Here is a 20,685-nt window from a genome sequence, read left to right as displayed (position 1 = left end):
ATATGGTTTCCGTCCTGCTCATAGCACTATCACAGCCCTTCTCTCTTTCATTGAAACTGTAAACAAAGCCATTGATTCTGGTCTCCTTACTTCAGTAATCTTACTGGATCTGTCAAAGGCTTTCGATAGTGTCACATACAAAACTCATAAACCAACTAGCAAAGCTAGGTTGCTTCCCCAACTCTCTTACTTGGTTCTCCTCTTATCTAAACAATAAGGAACAATCAGTCAAATGGTAAAATGAACTATCAAAGTATCAGGTAAATAATATAAGAGTCCCACAAGGATCAGTTCTAGGATTCCCCCACTCTTTAATACATTCATCAACAATCTTCACAAAACTTCCCAACAAAGTAGACTCATCCAATATGCTGATGATTCTACCATCATAGCAACCTCAATTTCTTACACCTCCTTACAGCCACACAAAGTGCATTCAAAACCAAAGAAACCTGGCTAAACAATGCACAAGTATTGCTAACCTCCCAAAACCAAACTCTTACTTTTCTCAACAAAACTACCAGCTGTCTATTTCAAAATGTTTTCACTAGATAATACAGAAATCGAAATTTTGAAGACAGCAAAATTATTGGGCATTACATTCAAAGATAAACTCACCTTTGAGCCACATATTCTCAACACAGTAAAGAAAACTCACTTTAAACTAGGCAAACTTTATCGTCGTTAAATTCCAATGAGAACTTTCAGATCCTCCAGCAAACAGCTTTTAATTTTTACCAAACACAATAAAACAGCTGGACAAAGTCTATACTCCCATAGCACTGCTAAACTATAGAATACCCTACCCTCCCACATAACTCAAATTGGCCATTTAAAAACATTTAAATCAGCTTTAAAAAGCCATTACTTCAATAATCCCTCTTTTCCTTGTAATACAATTAATAAGCCACATTATACAATGCCTCCTCTAAAACGTGCACGCTGATTGGCCAGCCCAACCAGCGTGCCCGTTGTAAATCCCTCAATATACTAACGGAAAAAGGTCCGGTCGCCCGGACTTTTTCCGTTAGTATAACATAATCTCGCTATGTTAAAAGAGTTTAACATAGCGACAGGTTTAAAAAGCAACGCAGATCTCCGTTGCTTTTTAAAGCTGTCTCGCCATGTTAAACTCCTTTAACATAGCGACACAATGTAAAGCAACGGAGATCTTGCGATCTCCGTTGCTTTTAACCTGTCTCGCTATGTTAAATGGGTTTAACATAGCGAGACAGTTTAAAATAAAGCGGAGATCTCCGTTGCTTATTTTAAGCTGTCTCGCCATGTTAAACCCATTTAACATAGCGAGACAGTAAAAGCAATGGAGATCTTGCATTCTCCGTTGCTTTTGCCCACAGCTCTGATGTACTGCGAGGTATGCGCAGTACATCAGAACTGCCGCTGAACACCAGACAGCTGCGGAAGGGCAGCAAAGAGGCATTATACAATGCCATTATTTAAGAAAAGTAATTATTTCTTTTCTTAAATAATGTCATTATATAATAATAACCACTTCTGGGTGTGGGTAATGCTGGATTTACCCACGGTTGTCTTTGTTTGGTCCCTCGGGCTTCACCCTCGGGACCAAACCACGCCAACTGTGGGTAAATCCAGCATTACCCACACCCAGGCGTGGGTTATTGCTATATTAAACTTGTTCCTTAATCTATGTAAGTGTACTATCATAAAGCATATTTGATATTGGTTGGCAACTAATCCCTGTGCCATACATAGTCGTGCAAACTTTTTGCATTAGTGTAAACTTAGAACTGTACTGTAATATTTCTTCACATTTAAATGTACTACAATATGCTATTTCGATGTTATTTTTTGTTAAATTTGGTACTTTGTACAAACTGTTTGTGGAGCTTTTATCCCTGGGCCTCCACTGAAAATGGGTTTCTGATCTAGTGGACTTTCCTGGTCAACATATGTCAATAAATAAATAAATACATTATCTTCACATGGAGGACGCCACTAGGCAAAACATGGAGATGTAGCAGCAACCAAAGCCTATAGAGCATTTACAAAGAATTACTAGTGATCAGCTATCCCGAGTACTTGCAGGATGAAGTTCATTTTGACAATGTTCTCACAGTCACTCATTATCAGGCTTTTATAACATGCCAGTCCTTTTTTACCAACAATACAAACGTTATGGAAGTTACCATCGGCATGCAGCTGGTAGCCTCTCTTACCTCATTAAAGTGCTCAGATAGAAAATCAGCAACAAATACAGTGTCTCTCTGGGACATCTAGGTAAAAAAAAAAGGCATGGTTCAGAAACAGATATATAAATACTTGTACAATGCATCATAAAGCTGTGGTAAAAGGGTGGATTCAGACATGCAGTGTGGAACCAACATTTCAGCATTAGTGATCCAAGCCTTATGTCCCCATAACCACCTAAAAGTTATTTTAGAAACAATTTTATGATGATGAAAAAAAAATAGCAAAACTGTCTACCTTATTCTTCACACTACTACATCTTCAAAGTAGAAGCTATTTGTCCAGTAACTACTTACATGCATGCTTAATCACATTGGGAGCATGGCAAATCTGACAACTTTTCTCCAGCAGCTCCCTCTCCCTTTTTCTACATCAGTCAGTATAAGGTTCAAGCTGGTTCCAGACAGATGCTGCTATAAAAGTGCACTTTTCAGGAACCATAATCAGTTATTCATGCAAAAAACTGAAGTATACTACAAATAAATAACCAAAATGACAAATGCAGATTAATGAAAATGTACTCTAAGAAAATATAATTATATGTATGTATGTATGTATGTATGTATATAAATATATATATATATATATATATATATATATATATATGAAAACATGATATATATATATATATTTATATATATATATATATATGCATATGCACAATTCAATCCATCAAGACTGCAGCTGAGTGAATGAATAATTGAAAAGTAAGAAAGTGATGGAACCAATAAACCCAAAACACGAATATATTGCAAAGAAAAAGGCGTACTTGCTGTAGAGTTAAACACACTTTATTCCAATAAAAGGTGAGCGCTTTCGAGGTTACCCTCATCTTCAGTCCTTAATAAAAACTAAAAATACATTCACAGTTTAAATATATAAAGCAACCAATAAAAACTTGCAATAACAACTCAGTGGGGCAAGCCCCTTTTCCTTAAAATAGGTTTTAAAGAAACAGCGCTGTTCAAACCAGGTGGAGCATAAGCCTTGAAGTCAACTATCCACCTTAGCTCTATACATTCAGTCTCATTACAAATGTCTCCTTCTCTAAGGCTTTCATTACTTTTTTGTAATACTAAAAACTTAAAGGCGTGCTGAGCACCACAGTCAGATACATGCTTAGCTAGTGCATTTGTAGATTTATTGTTGCGTATATCATTTAAGTGCTCCATAACCCCCTCTTTCAACATACGGTTAAGTTTTACCTATGTAGAATGCACTGCATAGGGTTGCACTTAGCTAAATACACTATATTTTTGGTGCAACAATCAGCAAAAAAATTAAATTCTATAGGTGTTAAATGCAGCGGATGTTTGACCATGCAAGTGGACCATATACTTGAACAAATCTTACATGCCCTACAGGCATATGTACCTTTACGCTGTGAAGTGAATCTTTCATTCAATCTGTTACTTATAGCATAAACGTTGTTTCAAGTTTCTACTGTTCTTAAAACTAAATCTGGGAATATGGCCTACAACCTTACCAATCTCTGGATCTGTCAATAAAATGGGCCAATTCTTCTTCACTATGTCAGAGATTTTTTTGATATCACTAGAGAAAGTCAAGCACAACCTATTAATCATTTCTGTGCCCTTTCTCCCTCCATCATGTGCAATTATACGATGATGAAAAAAAATAGCAAAACTGTCTACCTTATTCTTCACACTACTACATCTTCAAAGTAGAAGCTATTCAGCAACTACTTACATGCATGGTTAATCACATTGGGAGCATGGCAGATCTGGCAACTTTTCTCCGGCAGCTCCCTCTCCCTTTCCCTACATCAGTCAGTATAAGGTTTAAGCTGGTTCCAGACAGACGCTGCTATAAAAGTGCACGTTTCAGGAACCATAATCAGTTATTCATGCAAAAAACTAAAATATACTACAAATAAATAACCAAAATGGCAAATGCAGATTAATGAAAGTGTACTCTAAGAAAATTATATATATATATATATATATATATATATATATATATATACACACACATACGCACCATTCAATCCATCAAGATTGCAGCTGAGTGAATGAATAATTGCACACTTATTCGAAAATGGCAATGAGATTTGCATGCAAGATGAGTGTTAGTGTACAGAGTCTACCTCCAAAAAAAAACTAGTTTAGTGTGAATTTGTGTGTTGGGTAGTGTGTCTGGTGTGGGATGCAATAATATGAGCAAGTAAGATGCATGGGGTACTTAGCAGTTAGAAGTGTGTGTGTGTTTGTTTCTTTCAAGGAATGCTTATTCAGTGTTGTGTGTTTACATATGCATGCAAGTTTGAGATGGGTTATGCATTCGATGGTCCTTTTTTATCACTGCGCTATTCAGTCCTTGGGGAAATCCTTTCTTGTATTGTGTACAGAAGACTGATGGGCAAAAATGCCTTATCAGTTTCTGATAGCAATCCCTTCATCTTTCTGTAAGTGTTACCAAGAAATGTTACCATGGGATGCTGAAATAGTGTTCTTACTGAATGTGCTGGAACGCACACTAAGTGGTGGTGCTGCGGTAGCGTTGTCGCTTCATAGCAAGACATTGTCCCGTTCGATTCTCAGCTAGAGGGTCTTCTGTGTGGAGGCATATGTGAATGGGACATGCCTTCGTTGAAGGTTGTGCGTCAGGGCTGGTAACCCGGTACGTAAAAATCCACTACCAATCATTAGCGGACCGGAGTTCCACTGTGGCGACCCCTAAAAGCCGAAAGACACAAACAAACTGAATGTGCTGGAACGAATGAGTGAAACCACCATGACACAAAGGTGCAATGTCAACATGGGCAGCACTGATGAGCTTTGAATTCTCCTCCCCCACTACTAGAAAAGGGAGAAGTAACAGCACAAAAATTAACTTGTCTATTTCAATACTTGATTCACAAATGCATACCCACAAAGGTTCCTCACCAAGATAATTCTGGGTGTTAATATACTGTAAATCCAAAAAAACCTCAAACTGGTACCCAGCAAATAAACCTTGAACCAAGACAAAAGCAGGTACCACGGAAAAGGAACTCAGTACAGTCTTGTAGTTCAACAAACAAGCTGGTTTAATAATAGTTTTAAAAAAGCATAAACGCAATTAAAATCATAGCATTTTCATCTTATTCAGTCAGACTTCATCAGATACATAAAGCTTTCAGTTAAAACCAACTAATATATATATATATATATATATATATATATATATATATATATATATATCTCCCAAGACATTCCACCAATTAAAATCATCACCAATAAAAATTCTCAGTTTACCCTGAATGATTGTAACTAAAGTACGGCTTGAAAAGTACCTTGTGCATTAAAACATTAAAAGTAGATAAAATAAATACACATATTATAAAAGCATAAAGAACATCAAAAAGGTGACAATATAAAAAGTAACATATTATTTCACAGCTTAAAATATTACATGGGTAAAATATTTACTTCTAATAAAGTTCACTAGTTCATGAGCCAAATGTTAAAACATTAAAATGTGTTTACCCCCCTAGTGGTTCCTTTGGTAAATAACACATTTAGTGTGAATATAAAAACAACTTCTTTAAAAGTTTAGCAGCTCTAAGTTTTAAAATTGGGGCTATGGAGGTATAATCATTAAGTCCTGGTGGGCTGGTGGCTTCCAAGGTCAATTGCCACCATAACTCCCTAAATTCAATCTTTTCCTCCCATAGCCCCCCTCTAACCTGCTTCTTTACCTGCTCAAGTACAAAGAATAATGCACTCTCTGACGTATTAATGTATGCTTGTAAAGAGCATTAGACTCTCTACTTTGAATATCATAATGGTGCTCATAAATCCTTCTCCTCAATTTTCGCTCCGTCTTTCTGACGTAGAAGGATTCATATTCCCCACACAGAGCTAGGTAAATAAGTCCGGTAGATTCACAATTATAAAATTGTGCATTTTCTATCCACTTATTCCTACTTGTTAAAAATATTCTCTGCACTGAGTACATCTTCCACATTTGTATGTTCCTTTCCTTTTCTTGTCACCACTTCCATTATTATAAACATTTTCTAATAAGCAGTTTATATTTTGGGAGTTCCTATAGACCACTTGGTTGATTACTACATTCCCCTAAGTCAGTAAAACTATGAAACCTTTCCCATTCGCCTTCACATTTCACATTTCACACCTTTCACGTATGCCCTGCACAGGCATTAAATTCTAAAACTAGTGCCTTGCCAAAAGTTCCTTCCTCCTTTTCTGTATTCCCTGGCAAAATTTCCTGTGATGTACCTAGTATAGGTTTAAACTTTAACTTTCTACCTACTGCAACTTCTCTTCTGACTTCTGCAATAAGGCCATCAGGGTACCCTCTAGCTCTAAAGAGGAGTTCAAGTAGGTTGCTTTCTTCTTCATAGTCTGCATCTTCTGATACCATTCTGCTTGCTCAGACATATTGTCCTTTAATAATATTTTTCTTGTAATGGGCACTACTGAAATGGAGAAAGGAATTGGAAAAAGTTTTCTTTCTAAAAATCTTTGAACAAAACTTTTTCCCTTTCTTAAAATTTTCTATATCTAAAAACTGCAACTTTTCATTACTAATATTATATGTAAACTTTAAAAATATATATTGTATTGTTTAAATAACATAAAAAGCCGTCTAAAATTTCTAGAATCCCCTTCCATAAATACCCATGTCATCAAGGAACCTCCTACAGAGGTTCCATTGACCTGCATACTTGGACCCCAAAACAAATTTCTCCTCCCACCTTGCTAAAAATCAAGTTTGCATAGGTCGGGGCGCAGGCTGCCCCCATTGCCACTCCTTGCACTTGCTGGTAGAACTCACCATTAAAAAATATAAAATTGTATCTTAAAATCAAGTCAATTAAATTCGAGCAAACTATCTGCTCATTTCTAGTGAGTTCTCCATCTTCAAAAATTATTTCTTCCAACATTTTCATCCTTTCACTGTGTGGGATGCTGGAAAACAGGTCGACAAATTTTGTATCATCACTCAATAGTTCATCCTTTACTTCCCTTAAGAAATCTCATGAGTCCCTCAGGATCACCCTTCTCTTCAGCCACAGTTTTTTAAGCTTAGCATCAACAAATTTTGCCAAAGGCAGAGTCTTAGAACCATCTGCTGACACTATGGGTCTGAGCGGGGGGTCCAACTCATCATTATGGACTTTGGGATTCCGAATATTGATGGTATTTTAGGTTTTGTTACTGTCAGATAATTATAGGTTTTTTGGTCAATCAGACCTTTCCACATCATGTTGTCTAAAGCCACATCTATTTTCCTGTAGGCAATATTAATTTCATTTGACACACTAGAATATTTGCTAGTATCATTTAAAATTTCATTCATCTCTCCTTCGTAAGTAATTAAATCCATTATTACTATCCCCCCTACCCTTGTTGGGTTTCATGATTGGTCCAAGTTATTACTGATTGCCCAAATAGAAAACCTCTTCCACTTACTCTTGTAAACCTTCTTAGTAGATTGTTTCTGAGAGGCAAGAAGGATAGGTTTGACCGGAGAAGAAAACCTGGGCCCCTCGAGCAATCATAGAAAGTGGAGAGACCATGCTGTCAGCTTGAGAGTGTAAAGATTGGGGTGACATACTAATATCGAGTGAAAAGGGAAAAGGGAGGTTTTAAGAGATCACCCATTCCCAGACCCTCATGGCCTCACTGGAGAGAGGGTACGAAAAAGTAGTTATGCACTCACCACAACGTTCCATCTGAGTAGTTCTACTTCATTTGTCTTCAACCTGTGGGATACCAGATCCATATCGGTCCCAAGCCAGCAACTTTATGAGAATCTGCTCCGAGCTCCAAGCTCCTCCCCTTACCCATAACACACCTCCGCTACCTTCCAACCTCCAGATCGAGTTTACTGAACCTTATACTGATAACCCGACCTGAAAAAATACTTGTGACCTATAACTGCAGCCCGTAGGCTGTTCATATGCCAAGGTCCGGGGGAAGGAGGGAGGGACAGTTGAAGACAAATGAAGTAGAACTACTCAGATGGAACGTTATGGTGAGTACATAACTTCTTTATCTGAAGTAGTTTACTTCATTTGGTCTTCAACCTGTGAGACAGAGTCCCCAGCTACTAAACTCCAGGGAGGCCCTCATGGAAGGATATTCCGGAGCACAGCAGAACCAAAGGATGCTCTCCTTCTGGAAGTCAAATCCAATTTATAATGAGAAATAAATGCATGAGATGAGGACCAAGTAGCTGCAGAACAAATATCATCCAAAGACACTCTAGACCAAAAAGCCGCAGACGTAGCCATCGATCCAGTGCAATGAGCTCTCACCTGACCCAGAGGAGACATGCCTCTGTCCTTATAGACCTGAAGGATGCATGAAGAAATCCATCTAGCAATAGTGACCTTGGAGATAGGTTTTCCCAAAAAGGGTTTATAGAAGGATACAAACAATTGATCAGATTTATGGACATTTTTTGTCCTGTGTAAACAGAATTGTAACGGTCTATGAACATCCAGCAGACGGAGTTTGTAATCCATCTTGTTAGTAAAATTAGGAAAGAACACAGGCAAATTGATGGTCTGATTGATATTGGCTGATGATGTCACCTTAGGAAGAAAGAATGGAGTGGTCCGAAGGCAAACCCTATCTTTGTGAAAAATCATGTAAGGAACTTTGAGAAAATTCTGGGATAAGGCTCCAAAATCCAAAATAGAACGTAAAAATGATGAAAATAGACTCTTCGCAAGAGAAACAAATGTTTGTGAATAAAGGCAGTATTGCGAAGAGTCTATTTTCATGTTTGTGAATAAAGGCAGTATTGCGAAGAGTCTATTTTCATGTGTTTGTGAATAAAGGCAGTATTGCGAAGAGTCTATTTTCATCATGTTTGTGAATAAAGGCAGTATTGCGAAGAGTCTATTTTCATCATTTTTACGTTCTATTTTGGATTTTGGAGCCTTATCCCAGCATTTTTTCTTGCTTTTACGTTATTTATATCCATTGGGATATTTGGTGCGTTTCCGGGCTTTTCTTTGACTAATGTAAGGAACTTTGATGGACAAGGCCTGTAATTCTGAAACCCTTTTGGCAGAGGTAATAGCCACCAGAAAAGCTGTTTTCCAAGATAACTATTTCAGATCTGCTGTAGTAGCAGGTTCGAAAGGTGAAGCAACCAAAGCTTGAAGAACCCAAGGCCCCATGGGGGAACAGGATTCTTGATTAGGGGGGGACAAAACAGTGCCTTTATTAAAGGCTTTACACAGTCTAGAGGAGGCTAGAGAGGCAGAATTCTCACCCACGTGAAAATGAGAAATAACTGAACCTTGACAGTAGAAGAACTAGCTCCGTGTTGAAAAATTATCAGCTAGAAAATCAAGAATGGTGGAAATAGGAGCCATGAAGGGGTCTAAACTCCTTTGAGAGGCCCAAAGGGAAAAACGTTTCCACATGCTGCGATAAACCTTCCTGGTCGAAGATTTATGAGCAGCCACCAAAACAGACCTGAGGAGGATAATCCATGAGTCCTAGCAATCACAGGAACAGGAGGCAGCCAGGCTGTGAGCTTCAAACTGTCCAGATTTGGATGAGGCACCCCAAAAGGGTGTGAAATCAGATCCTGAATGGGATCCAAGATCAAAGGTGGAGCCAGAAGGTGAGACTAAAGGAAGGGAAACCATACCTGGTGAGGCCAAAATGGGGCAATGAGGATCACTTTGCTTCCCAGTCAACGAGCTTTCTGTAGAAACTTCGGAATAAGAGGTACTGGAAAGTAAGCATACAGAAGACCGGGATGGCCAAGCATGAACTAGAGCATCTCTGGGGGACTCCCCCGGCAGGGAGTTCAGAGCAAAAAACTCGCTGCACTTTGTGTTGGAAGGAGATGCGAAGAGATCGCAGCAAGGTTGCTCCCACTTGCGAAGATCTGTTCCACTACTGAAAGATTCAGAGACCACTCGTAAGGCATCAGAATAGTCTGACTTAGCCTGTCCGCTAGGATGCTGGACCATCCCGGAATGTGCGTTGCGATGAGAAAAGGACCGGTGGAGATCGCCCATTCCCACACTCTCATGGCCTCATGACAAAGGGGGTAAGATCTGGTCCCTCCCTGTTTGTTGATACACTAGACCACTGACGTTGTCTGACTGAATTGCAATCGTTCCTAGAGGAAGAAAGGCATGAAGGCCCTGCAACGCTAGAAGGACCTACCTCATCTCTAGGACATTTATGTGCAAGCTGGTCTCTACCGAGGACCACATGCCATGGAATGTCCTGCCTCAACAATGCCCCCCACCCGAGTTGGGAGGCGCCCATGGTCACTGTGGCTTGGGCCAGGGCTGGAACCAAGGGTCGTCCCTCCAAAATATCCGGAGAACACATCCACCATATGAGGGATGACCGACAGACTCGACTGAGTTGAATTGGATATGCCAATGGTAGTTCCAACAGGGACCACTGTACAGCAAGAGTCCACTGTAGGATTCTCATGTGTAACGGGGCACACGGGAGAAGTGTTATGGTCGCCGCCATAGAGCCTAAAGCCCTCAACACCGATTCTGCTGTTGGGAGATGAGAATGGTAGATCAGGGAGACATGTATCCTCAGGTTTTGCACTCTCTCCGAGGTCAGGAAGATTTTGCACTGTAAAGTATCTATCCTGGCGCCAATGTAGTCTATCACCTGTACAGGATCTAGGAGTGATTTGGATGTGTCGATTGTGATCCCCAAATGCAGGGCAAGGATCAAGAAATAATCCCTGGTTTGGGACAGTAGACGCCTGCTGGGAGCAGTGAGGAGCCAATCGTCCAGGTACTGATAGACCTGAATCCCCTGAAGCCTCAGGTGAGCTGCTACCACGGCCATCACTTTGGTGAACACCCTAGGGGCTGTGGTGAGACTAAAGGGTAGGGCTCGAAATTGGTAATGATTAACTCCTAGCCAGAAGCGAAGGAACCTCCTGGAGCTTCTGTGCATCTTTATGTGATAGCAAGCATCCTGGAGGTCTAATGAGCACATCCAGTCACTCTCTTGAAGGTACGGCATGATGGACTGTAGGGTGACCATCCGGAACTTCTCTTTGGCAACTGACAGGTTCAGGGTAGAAAGGTCCAGAATGGGCCTTAAGTCCCCTGTTTTCTTTGGCACCAAAAAGAACCTGGAGTAGAAGCCCAATCCCCAGTGATCTGGGGGGATGGTTTTGATGGCTCGTTTTTCTAGCAGCTTGGAATTTTCCTGTGTTGCTGCCTCCCTTTGTGTGGTTGGTACGTCCGGGAGATGTTTGGGAGATTTGGGGGGACCCAAAAAGGGGATAGAGTATCCTCTGGATACGGGTTCTTCTCCGGGTGAAGGGCAATCTAGACAAACATTCAAGAGGGGTAGATGGACTTGATTTTTCTAGCCCTGTCTTATTTAGTGATAATAATGTTGTTAACATTTCTGGTTGTAACATCTCCAACGAAGAACTAACTGTACTGCAATATGGTCTTAAATTTGTTCCCACTGTCTTTCCTAGACACCATTTATTGAAACAAGAGCTCTTTAAATTTATTAGAAAACTTCATTTGAGATATTTTTTCTCTAATGATAGAAAAACATATGGCTATCATGAGCCAGTTTCTAATGTGATACATAGCAATACTGATGGTGATTCTAGTTTAGATAGCTATTACTCTTGTTTTTCTGATGATTTTTCTTCTCCTTTATATTCCTCAGCTTATTCTATGCTTAACACTAAAGGTATTAATTTTCACAGTAAGTTTATTCCCCCATATAATAATTGTAATATTACACATTTTTCTGAAATGATTCATTTTTCATTGCAAGAATTGTTAAATGTATGTAGAAATGATCAAAAATTGTGTAATATGACTAAAAATGAATGGTTGGCTATGAAAAATCTTTCAAGTAGACATGATATTGTCATTAAAAAATCTGACAAGGGTAACAAAATTGTTATTTTGAATAATAAGCAGTATCTAGACATGTGTATGGAACATTTAAACGATTCATTAACTTATGAAATTAGTGATTATGATAAATATACAACAGCTATAAAAGAATGTACCACTTTATTAGATAAGGGGGTTAGACTTGGATATATTTCTAAGGATGATTTTGATAAAAAGTTTTGTTTAGAGAATTGTAATTTAGCTACGTTCTATTGCCTGCCTAAGCTTCATAAAAATATGACTAATCCACCTGGACGTCCTATCGTTTCAGCTAGTAATTATTTTTGTCAAAATATAGGCATAATTGTCCATAATTATCTGTCATCTTATGTATTCAAGTTAGAATCCTATATTAGAGATTCTTTTGATTTCATTGATAAATTAAGTCATATCATCTGGACAGATAATATGTTTTGGATTAGTGTAGACGTTGTCAGTCTTTATACTAACATTAAACATTCTGATGGCTTGCAGGCATTATTTTATTTTTTGGGAGATAATCCTACCACCCACTATATCATGGACTTGACTTCCTTTTGTTTATCTAATAATTTCTTTAGTTTCAATCAATCCATTTACCATCAATTGAAGGGCACTGCTATGGGGGCATCTTTTGCCCCCATGTATGCCAACCTCTTCATGGGTAAATTTGAGTTAGAATATGTATACACCAATAAATTTTATAAACATCATGTCTTGTGTTACTACCGCTACATAGATGATTTAATTTTTCTTTGTAGCGGTGGTATTGAATATGTTCATGAGTTTTTTTCAGATCTTAATAATAATAAATATAATTTACGGTTTGATGGCTTACAATTTGGTGGTCAAGTCCATTTTTTAGATATTTTGTTAACAGGTATATTGGGTGATCAAATTCATACTACTGTACATCGTAAGTTTATGGACGGTCATCAGTTCCTTTATGGCACTAGTTGCCACCCCCCCCATACTTTATCTGCTATTCCCTATGGAGAAATTATAAGATTATCTAGATTGTGTAATAATGAAATTGATTTAGAACAGAATATATATGATAGTATTATTATGTTCTTAAAAAGAGGATATAGAATGGATATATTAGATTTTTGTATTAATAAGTTAATGAATAAAACTAGTTCCATTAATGGTGATAAATCGATTATTAGTAAAAATATGGAAATGAATAATTACTTGCCTTTCATTAATGAGGTTAGTTATAATAGTAATTATAATAAATGTTTGAGGAGTTCTACACATGAAGTGCAAGATATTTATTTTGTCACTACATATAATTTATGTAGTGATAGAATTTGGAATATTATTAAATATTTTTGGAAATTTTAATTTCAGATAAAAATCTTTATAAAATTTTCCCTGTTGTTCCTAAAATATCTTACAAGAGAGGCCAAAATTTATCTGATAAATTAATCAATACTTATTATATTTCTCCATTAAACAATATATATACAAATTTGATTACAGTAGGTACCAATCCTTGTGGGCAGTGTAATATATGTAAATTTATTAAACCATATTTTGACAATATTAATGGTATTTCATTTATCCCTACTAATAATTTTTCATGTAATTCTGTAGGGGTTATTTATTGTGTAAGATGTCCATGTAAATTATATTATATTGGTGAGACAAAAAGAAAATTTAAAACTAGAATGCAGGAGCATATTAGAGATATCAAAAAGAGTACTAACTAGCCCTATTGCTGCACATTTTATGGAATGTCATAACAGTAATACAGAAATGTTTGAATGTTGTGTTTTAGAAAATATTTTCATTAGAACTGGAGATGATAAATTAATTAAAAATATTTTATTATTTAAAGAAACCATTTATATTTTGAAGTATAACACTATGTCTCCTAATGGTTTGAATTTGGAAGTAAATTTAAAATGCTTATTATAAATTTGTGTGACTAGCATTGCATCTTTCTTGTTACTTAGATATTTCCCTTTTAAATGTTATATTATATTGGTTAATTGATTTAATTGTTTGATTAATTATGTTATATATTGGAGTGGGTGTGTGTTTGTAATTATGCTCATTGAAGGCTACTATGCCGAAGCGCTAAGCTGTAATAAATTTCTTCTTTGAACTGGCGTTGTCTTTCAGGCTGTTGCCTTTACTTTTTTTCGTTGTTTTTGTTATCCTCTGGATATGATCTGAAGCACCCAGCGATCTGATGTTATGGACTCCCATACCGCAAGGTGCAAGGACAATCATCCCCCGACTGCCTCCAGAGTACAGCAGTCGGGCCACCCCTCAGGGTTGCTGCCCGGGTCTGTCCGAGAAAGGTTCTTGAGACCCAAAATTCCTTGGACCTCCTCTGCCTCTGGGATGGCATCCATTCTGTCCCCCTCTGCCTCTGTGGGAAGAAGAGCCCTGAGTGTCCCGGGAATACTGTGACTTCTGGAACCACATCTTCTTTTGCCCTCTCTGGCTCTGGGAAAAGGACCTTTGAGGGTTCGAGAAGCGGATCTTGATGGCAGACAGTGTCTTCCCATCCTTCTCACTCTGGACTAACGTCTTTCTGATGGTCTAACCAAAGAGAGTAGAGCCGTCATAAGGGGCATTGGCAAAGGACGCCTTGAAAGGTTCTGAAAATTGACATAACCTGAGCCAGGCGTTGCACCTCATGGACACGCCGGACCTAGCCACCCTAGCTACTCCTTCAGTAGCATGTGAAAGGAGTCGCATGGATGTGTTGGAGACTGCTTTCAAAGTGGCCATCCTCACGGAGAACGAGACCCTGTCCTCCTGTGACATGGACTTGGGGGCGGGGGGACACCTCCAGCTCCTTTACCAGACTGCGTTGCAGTCTGGTGACATGGGCCAGGTAGTTCAGTGCCCTAATGGAAAAGGTAGCCGAAGTGTAAACCCGCTTCCCTAGGCGGTCCATCATCTGCGACTCGCGGTCAGGAGGATGAACCAAGGAACTCTCCTGGGCAAGTTCCTTCTTTGTGGCTGCTGCCACCACCATAGTGTCTACGTGGGAGCCCTTGTACCATGCTGGCCTATCTGTGGGAAGGCTCAAAATTTTGTTGGGTCTTTTTGGAATTGGTTCCATGGTGTCCGGCTCCTTCCATGCCCGCGAGATGACCAGGTTCACCAAAGGATCCGTGGGAGGGGACACCCAGGAAGTAGATGGGCCCGTGCCAAAAGCCTCCAGGAACATGGCCTCGTCAGAAGAATGTTTGGGGGCAGACCAACCTCCCTGTTGGCGTAGGATTTCCATGATGTCTCCAAAGGAGACATCCTCGGGAGGTGACCTAGGGGAACCTTCTCCATCATCCAAGTCCGTATCCTCAGTGAGGGACTCGGGAGGATTCCAAGTGCCTCCTCTTGCACGTATACTTGTGAGACACCTCTCCGGTGGGGCTCTCTGGAGGAAACTCGCAAGCCACTTGTTCCTCAGGGGGAACCATCTGGGGCTCCTCGAGCACTGGCTTTCCCTCTGGTAAAATGATGGGGATCGTAGAAAGAGCCGAGGGGTTCTGGGTGGAGTCTGACGGGCCAGTCAGGTGTCTTGATCCAGCAGAGAGAACCCTTTCTACCATGAACGCCAAAGGAGAGCAAACCTCCTGAGAAACCAATAAGGAGGCCGGTCTCCGCGGGACCGACGAGAGAATCGGAGCCGGGCCCGAAGTGGATGGAGATCCGAGGGAGGGAACATGGCCCAACAAAGGCGGAGCCGATGAAAAAAGTTCCACTCCCTTGGATCCGACACCCAAGCTCCGGCTCAGAGAGTGGCTCGGATCTGGGCTGGTTGGATCCAACATGCTCAACGCAGATGTCGGTGTTGAGGAAGCAGGTACCATTGGCGCCGATCCCCTGACTAAAGCCAGCCTCAGATCTGAATACTCTGAACCCGATGGACGGATCGGAGAAGGAGATATCAGATGGAAAAGAGGAAGCGAGCTCCCCCCTCCTAAGGGAGAGGGGGCTGGCAAGACCCCCACCTGGATCAGAGTAAGAATGAACCTCCTCATCATTTTATCCATATCGACCTCAGACAAAGATCGGGTGGACCTCGACGAGGCCACGGACTCCGACCTTGCAGGTCGGGGCACAGAGGTCCTAGAAGGTGAGCGTATCTCCTCCGGCTCCAGGGAAAACCTTGGAGATTGGAGCCAAGGGGAGTCACGGATCCTTAGCGTCTTGACTGGTGAAGGGAGGTCCAGAGACCGCTTACATTTTTCCCTCGACTTTGACTCTCTCTCCTTCTCTCTGCCCCTTTTCTGCTCCGCTTCCATAGGCTTTAGCACAGGAGGTTGAGTCCCAGCCTGGGAGGGAGTAGAAGCCAGGGGAAGAGAAGTAGGAGAGGTGGCCACAGCAGCCGCTGAGACCAAAACCAAAGATGAGGCAACTGTCTCAGAAGGGGGAAGAAGGCCTTTCAGGGCCAACTTGGCCTTCCTGTCTTTAATGGCTCGCAGGTTAAACCTCACACATTAGTGCAGTCTGTGCTCAGATGGGTCATGCCCAAGCACATAACACACAGAGTGTGGCTATCCGCAGGGGATAACTTATGGCCAACACTCAGTGCATCTTTTGAATATAGGCTTATCAGCCATGGTAACAGAAGAAAGAATAACTGAAAAAAGAAGGTTATTTCTTTCTTACTGACAAACACCCACTCGCCACACTCACACACAGAACACACCGAGGGGGAGGGGAAGCAAAGATGCACACAACTACTCTAAGCTAATCTAACAACTCTACAAACTAGAAACTCGACGCACCATGTGAGGGGAGGAGAAAGGGGGACCTACACTATTCACTATCTAAAGATTAGAAAGAAAAAATGAGCTACTTTAAAGTTTTTAAGCCCACTTACGACCTGGAGATTTGGAGAGCACGATGCTTTAGCTATTCACGGCAAATGAGATCTGGGGGTTGGAAGGTAGTGGTGGTGGACGTGTATTATGGGTAAGGGGAGGAGCTTGGAGCAGATGGTAGTAAAGTTGCCAGCTCGGATCCGATACAGATCCGGTATCCCACAGGTTGAAAACCAAATGAAGTAAACTATTTCAGATCATGTTCCTCCTTGCTTGTTGATGTACCAGCCAACTGACATGCTGTCAGTGTGAACAGCAATAGTCCTTGTAGGGAGGATGTCCTGAAAGGCTTGCAATGACAGGAGAACTGCCCTCATCTTCAAGATGTTGATATGCAGACTGGTCTCCATCTGTGTCCATGTGCCTTGGACCATCTTCCCCTGGAAATGCTCCCCCACCCTAGATGGGAAGCGTCCGTGGTCACAGTGGCTGAGGGTAAGGGAAGAATGAATGGTCTGCCTACTGTCAAATCCACTTGAATCCACCACCTTAGATGGAATCTGCAAATGTTTGTTAACCTGATAGGAGCAGATAGGGAATGACGTAGAATAGACCATTAAACAAAAGAATGGCAAAAGCCATAGAACCCAAAGCTCTTAGAATCAATCTGTCTGTAGGTGATGAGGAAAGCAGAATAACTTGAACTTAGGACTTCAAAGTGTCGCTGCGACGCTGTGGCAAGGCAGCTATCTGAGCATAACTGTTCAGATGAACCCCAATGAACTCCAGGTTCCGAACCAGCAGAGGCTGTGACTTGTCCACATTTATGGTGATGCCTAGACAATGAGATAACAATAAACTAGTGTCATGCGTTTTCCTTGACCTCTCCAAGGCATCTGACACAGTTTCCCACCCTAAGCTTCTTTCTAAACTAACTGAATTCAGTTTCTTTGCATCCACTACTCTCTGGTTCTCTAGCTATCTTACTAACAGACAGCAATCTGTTAGATGGCAGACCACCTGTTCACCTTTCTTGCCCATCCAAACAGGAGTATCCCAAGGATCTATTCTTGGCCCCCTTCTCTCTAATATTTTTACTAACAATCTTTGTTCTGCCTGCTGCTACACATCTCAATCCAGTATGCTGATGATTCTACTCTCATTACCCTCTCTGACAACCCTACCGATCTTCTCTCCCTTACTCAGACCTCTTTCAACACTAATGAACACTGGCTAACCAATAACCAACCCATTCTTAACCCAAAGAAAACTAAGCTTCTTCTTTTCCTTCCAAAATCATTATCCAACCTTAACACTACCTTCATTCTCTTTTCTCTAGACAACTCTGTCATGCATGCTGATTCCCATACCAAACTTCTACGAATCACAATTGACGAACAACTTAAATTTGTCCTTCATATCCAACAATCCATCAAAAAGACTAATCAAAAACTCAGTTTTTTGTCTAGAAACAAAAAAATTCTTATCCATTACCTCAAGGGCTCTAATAGCTCAAGCCTACCTTCTCTCTTGTCTGCTCTATGCTTCTCCTATATTTACACCTTCAAACAAATCTTTTAACTAAACTCGAACAAACTTACAACCAGACAGCTAGATTTGACTGTAACCTCCCTTATTGATTCCATCACTGCCTTGCCATAAAATAACTTCAGTGGCTTAAACTTCCTCAACTTTTACAACTTTCTCAACTACAGATGACTCATTCTCTGCTAAACAAACCTGCAGCCTGACCCTCCCTGTCTATCCTCATATCCCTTTACAGACCTTCACAATCTCTTTGTAGCACTAACCAACAACTACCTGACACCTATAGACCTAACAAAACAATAGGCAGGCTACTCTATAAATGCTCTATTTCTCAAATTTGGAACAACCTCCCTACCAATATACGTTCTAGCCAAACTATTTTTCATTTCAAAAGAGAACTGAAGTGTTACCTTGCTAAATCTCCCTACTACACCTGTCACCACCTACCTAATTTTTTACTTATTTTAATTTCTGCTCCATATTCAATGTTTTACCTCTCCTGATCTAATAACTTTTATTAATTTCAAAACTGTGGTTCCTCAGTTGTACCGCTGACCTATTTTTCTACCTAATTCTCATCTTTTCTCTATCTATACTGCTACACCTCCCACCCTCCTTCTCACTCTTTACGCACTTGACTTCTCCTAAACTTTATTTCCCTTCCCTCTACCACTACCCCTCTAGTTTAATACTTCCTCCCCTCTTCCAACTCTATTTTTAATCAATTATTTTCTTCTCTCTCTTTAAAAATATCTATTGTTAACCTACATGTTTCTACCCCTTGTTATCTTAAGCTGTTGTCTTTTTTAGAATTTTCATGAATACTTGATCTGTTGTACTCCTTTTACATACATAGCATGAATGTATATACTTTATTATATTCCAAATTCAGATTATTGTATTGTTAACGTTTTCATTTGTATCCCTGTGTGGAGCTTTTCTCATCGGGTCTCCACTGAAAATGGGCTACTTGCCCAGTGTACTAACTCGGTTAACAAAAGACAAATAAATAAATAAATAAAATAAATATAAAGGGCAAGCATTTTGTAGGACCAGGGATGATTTTTACATTTTCTGGAAAGGCTTGAGAGGGATACATTCTGAAAATTTTCAGGTATTGTGGGAACCAAACTGACACTGGTGCAACAGAGAAAAGAAAGGAATTAACGTAAAATAATTTATTCAATGTTCTCGTCCAGTAGACTTCTTCAGAATAAAACACTCATCACTGTCACAAACATTTATACTAGTACTGCTTGTTAATGTTTAATTAACCAATTAACAAACCAATAATTCAATAAAACTTTAAATACATTATGAAGAAAAAAATATGTTATGAAAACATGTTTTAAAACTTCAAAACTATATAATATACAATACCAACCATACTTATGCAGTATATAATATTAAATGTTTGTCCCCAGTTGCCTGTCAGCCAAAAAACACAATGTTAATCATGTCATTCAAACCTGGGGGGGGGGGGGGGGGGCATTCGCCCCCAACCTTAGTTGGCATAGTGTTTCTTTCCTTTCAACTTTATTTTTCATATTCCCTCCTCTTACATCCTTCTTTACTTGTTCTAAAATGGAGAATGTAAATTTCTTATACAACTGACACTTCACTGAGTGTCTATAAAGAGCATTGTTTTCGTCTTTGCTCTTTATGGCATAACAATGTTCCTTTATGCGTTTACTGAGATATCTTGTAGTCATTCCTACGTAATAGGCTGAACAGCCTGAACATAATGCAGTATAAACAATATTGCTGGTTAAACAACTATATCTACCAGTAATACTTATAGTTTTGTGATCATGCTCTAAATTAATGAAGGGCCACTCCAAAATATACCTACAGGCACTACAACTGTAACATTTAAGCATACCTTTACTTTGAATTGTAACAGGAGGTGAAATAGATGTTTCATCTACCTGTAGCATATTTTTGATGGTATTACCCTTCTTATACACAAACTTTGGCTCATCTGCCAAAACAGCATTTAGATCACTGTTACCTGCTATTATTTTCCAATTACTCTGTATAACAGATTTAATGTTTTCACTGTCTACTGACATCTCAATAACACACCTAGGTAGTTTTTCACAATACTTTTCAATGGTGTGGCATTTGTTAATAGTTAATCCTCTAACTAAAATGGGAGGGAAATCTTGTTCTCTTCTGTTTCTGATTTCCAAAGCTATATCTTCTAATAGCTTGATAGGGTAACCTCTA

At 39.8% G+C, this 20,685-nt stretch overlaps 1 protein-coding gene across 1 annotated transcript in view; it reads right to left on the bottom strand.

Annotated features, from left to right (window-relative positions):
- ANAPC4 (anaphase promoting complex subunit 4) overlaps positions 1 to 20,685 on the bottom strand; it is a 1,069,940-nt gene that overhangs the window by 426,987 nt on the left and 622,268 nt on the right. Inside the window, exon 18 of the mRNA XM_044062163.1 lies at positions 2,199 to 2,255. Coding sequence (XP_043918098.1) covers positions 2,199 to 2,255 — 57 coding nt within the window. The remainder of the gene's footprint in view (positions 1 to 2,198; positions 2,256 to 20,685) is intronic.

The sequence above is a fragment of the Protopterus annectens genome, chromosome 2.part1, assembly GCF_019279795.1.
Source record: "Protopterus annectens isolate FY-2018-M chromosome 2.part1, PAN1.0, whole genome shotgun sequence".
Taxonomy (NCBI): Eukaryota; Metazoa; Chordata; order Ceratodontiformes; family Protopteridae; genus Protopterus; species Protopterus annectens.
This window is presented reverse-complemented; position numbering and strand designations above follow the sequence as displayed.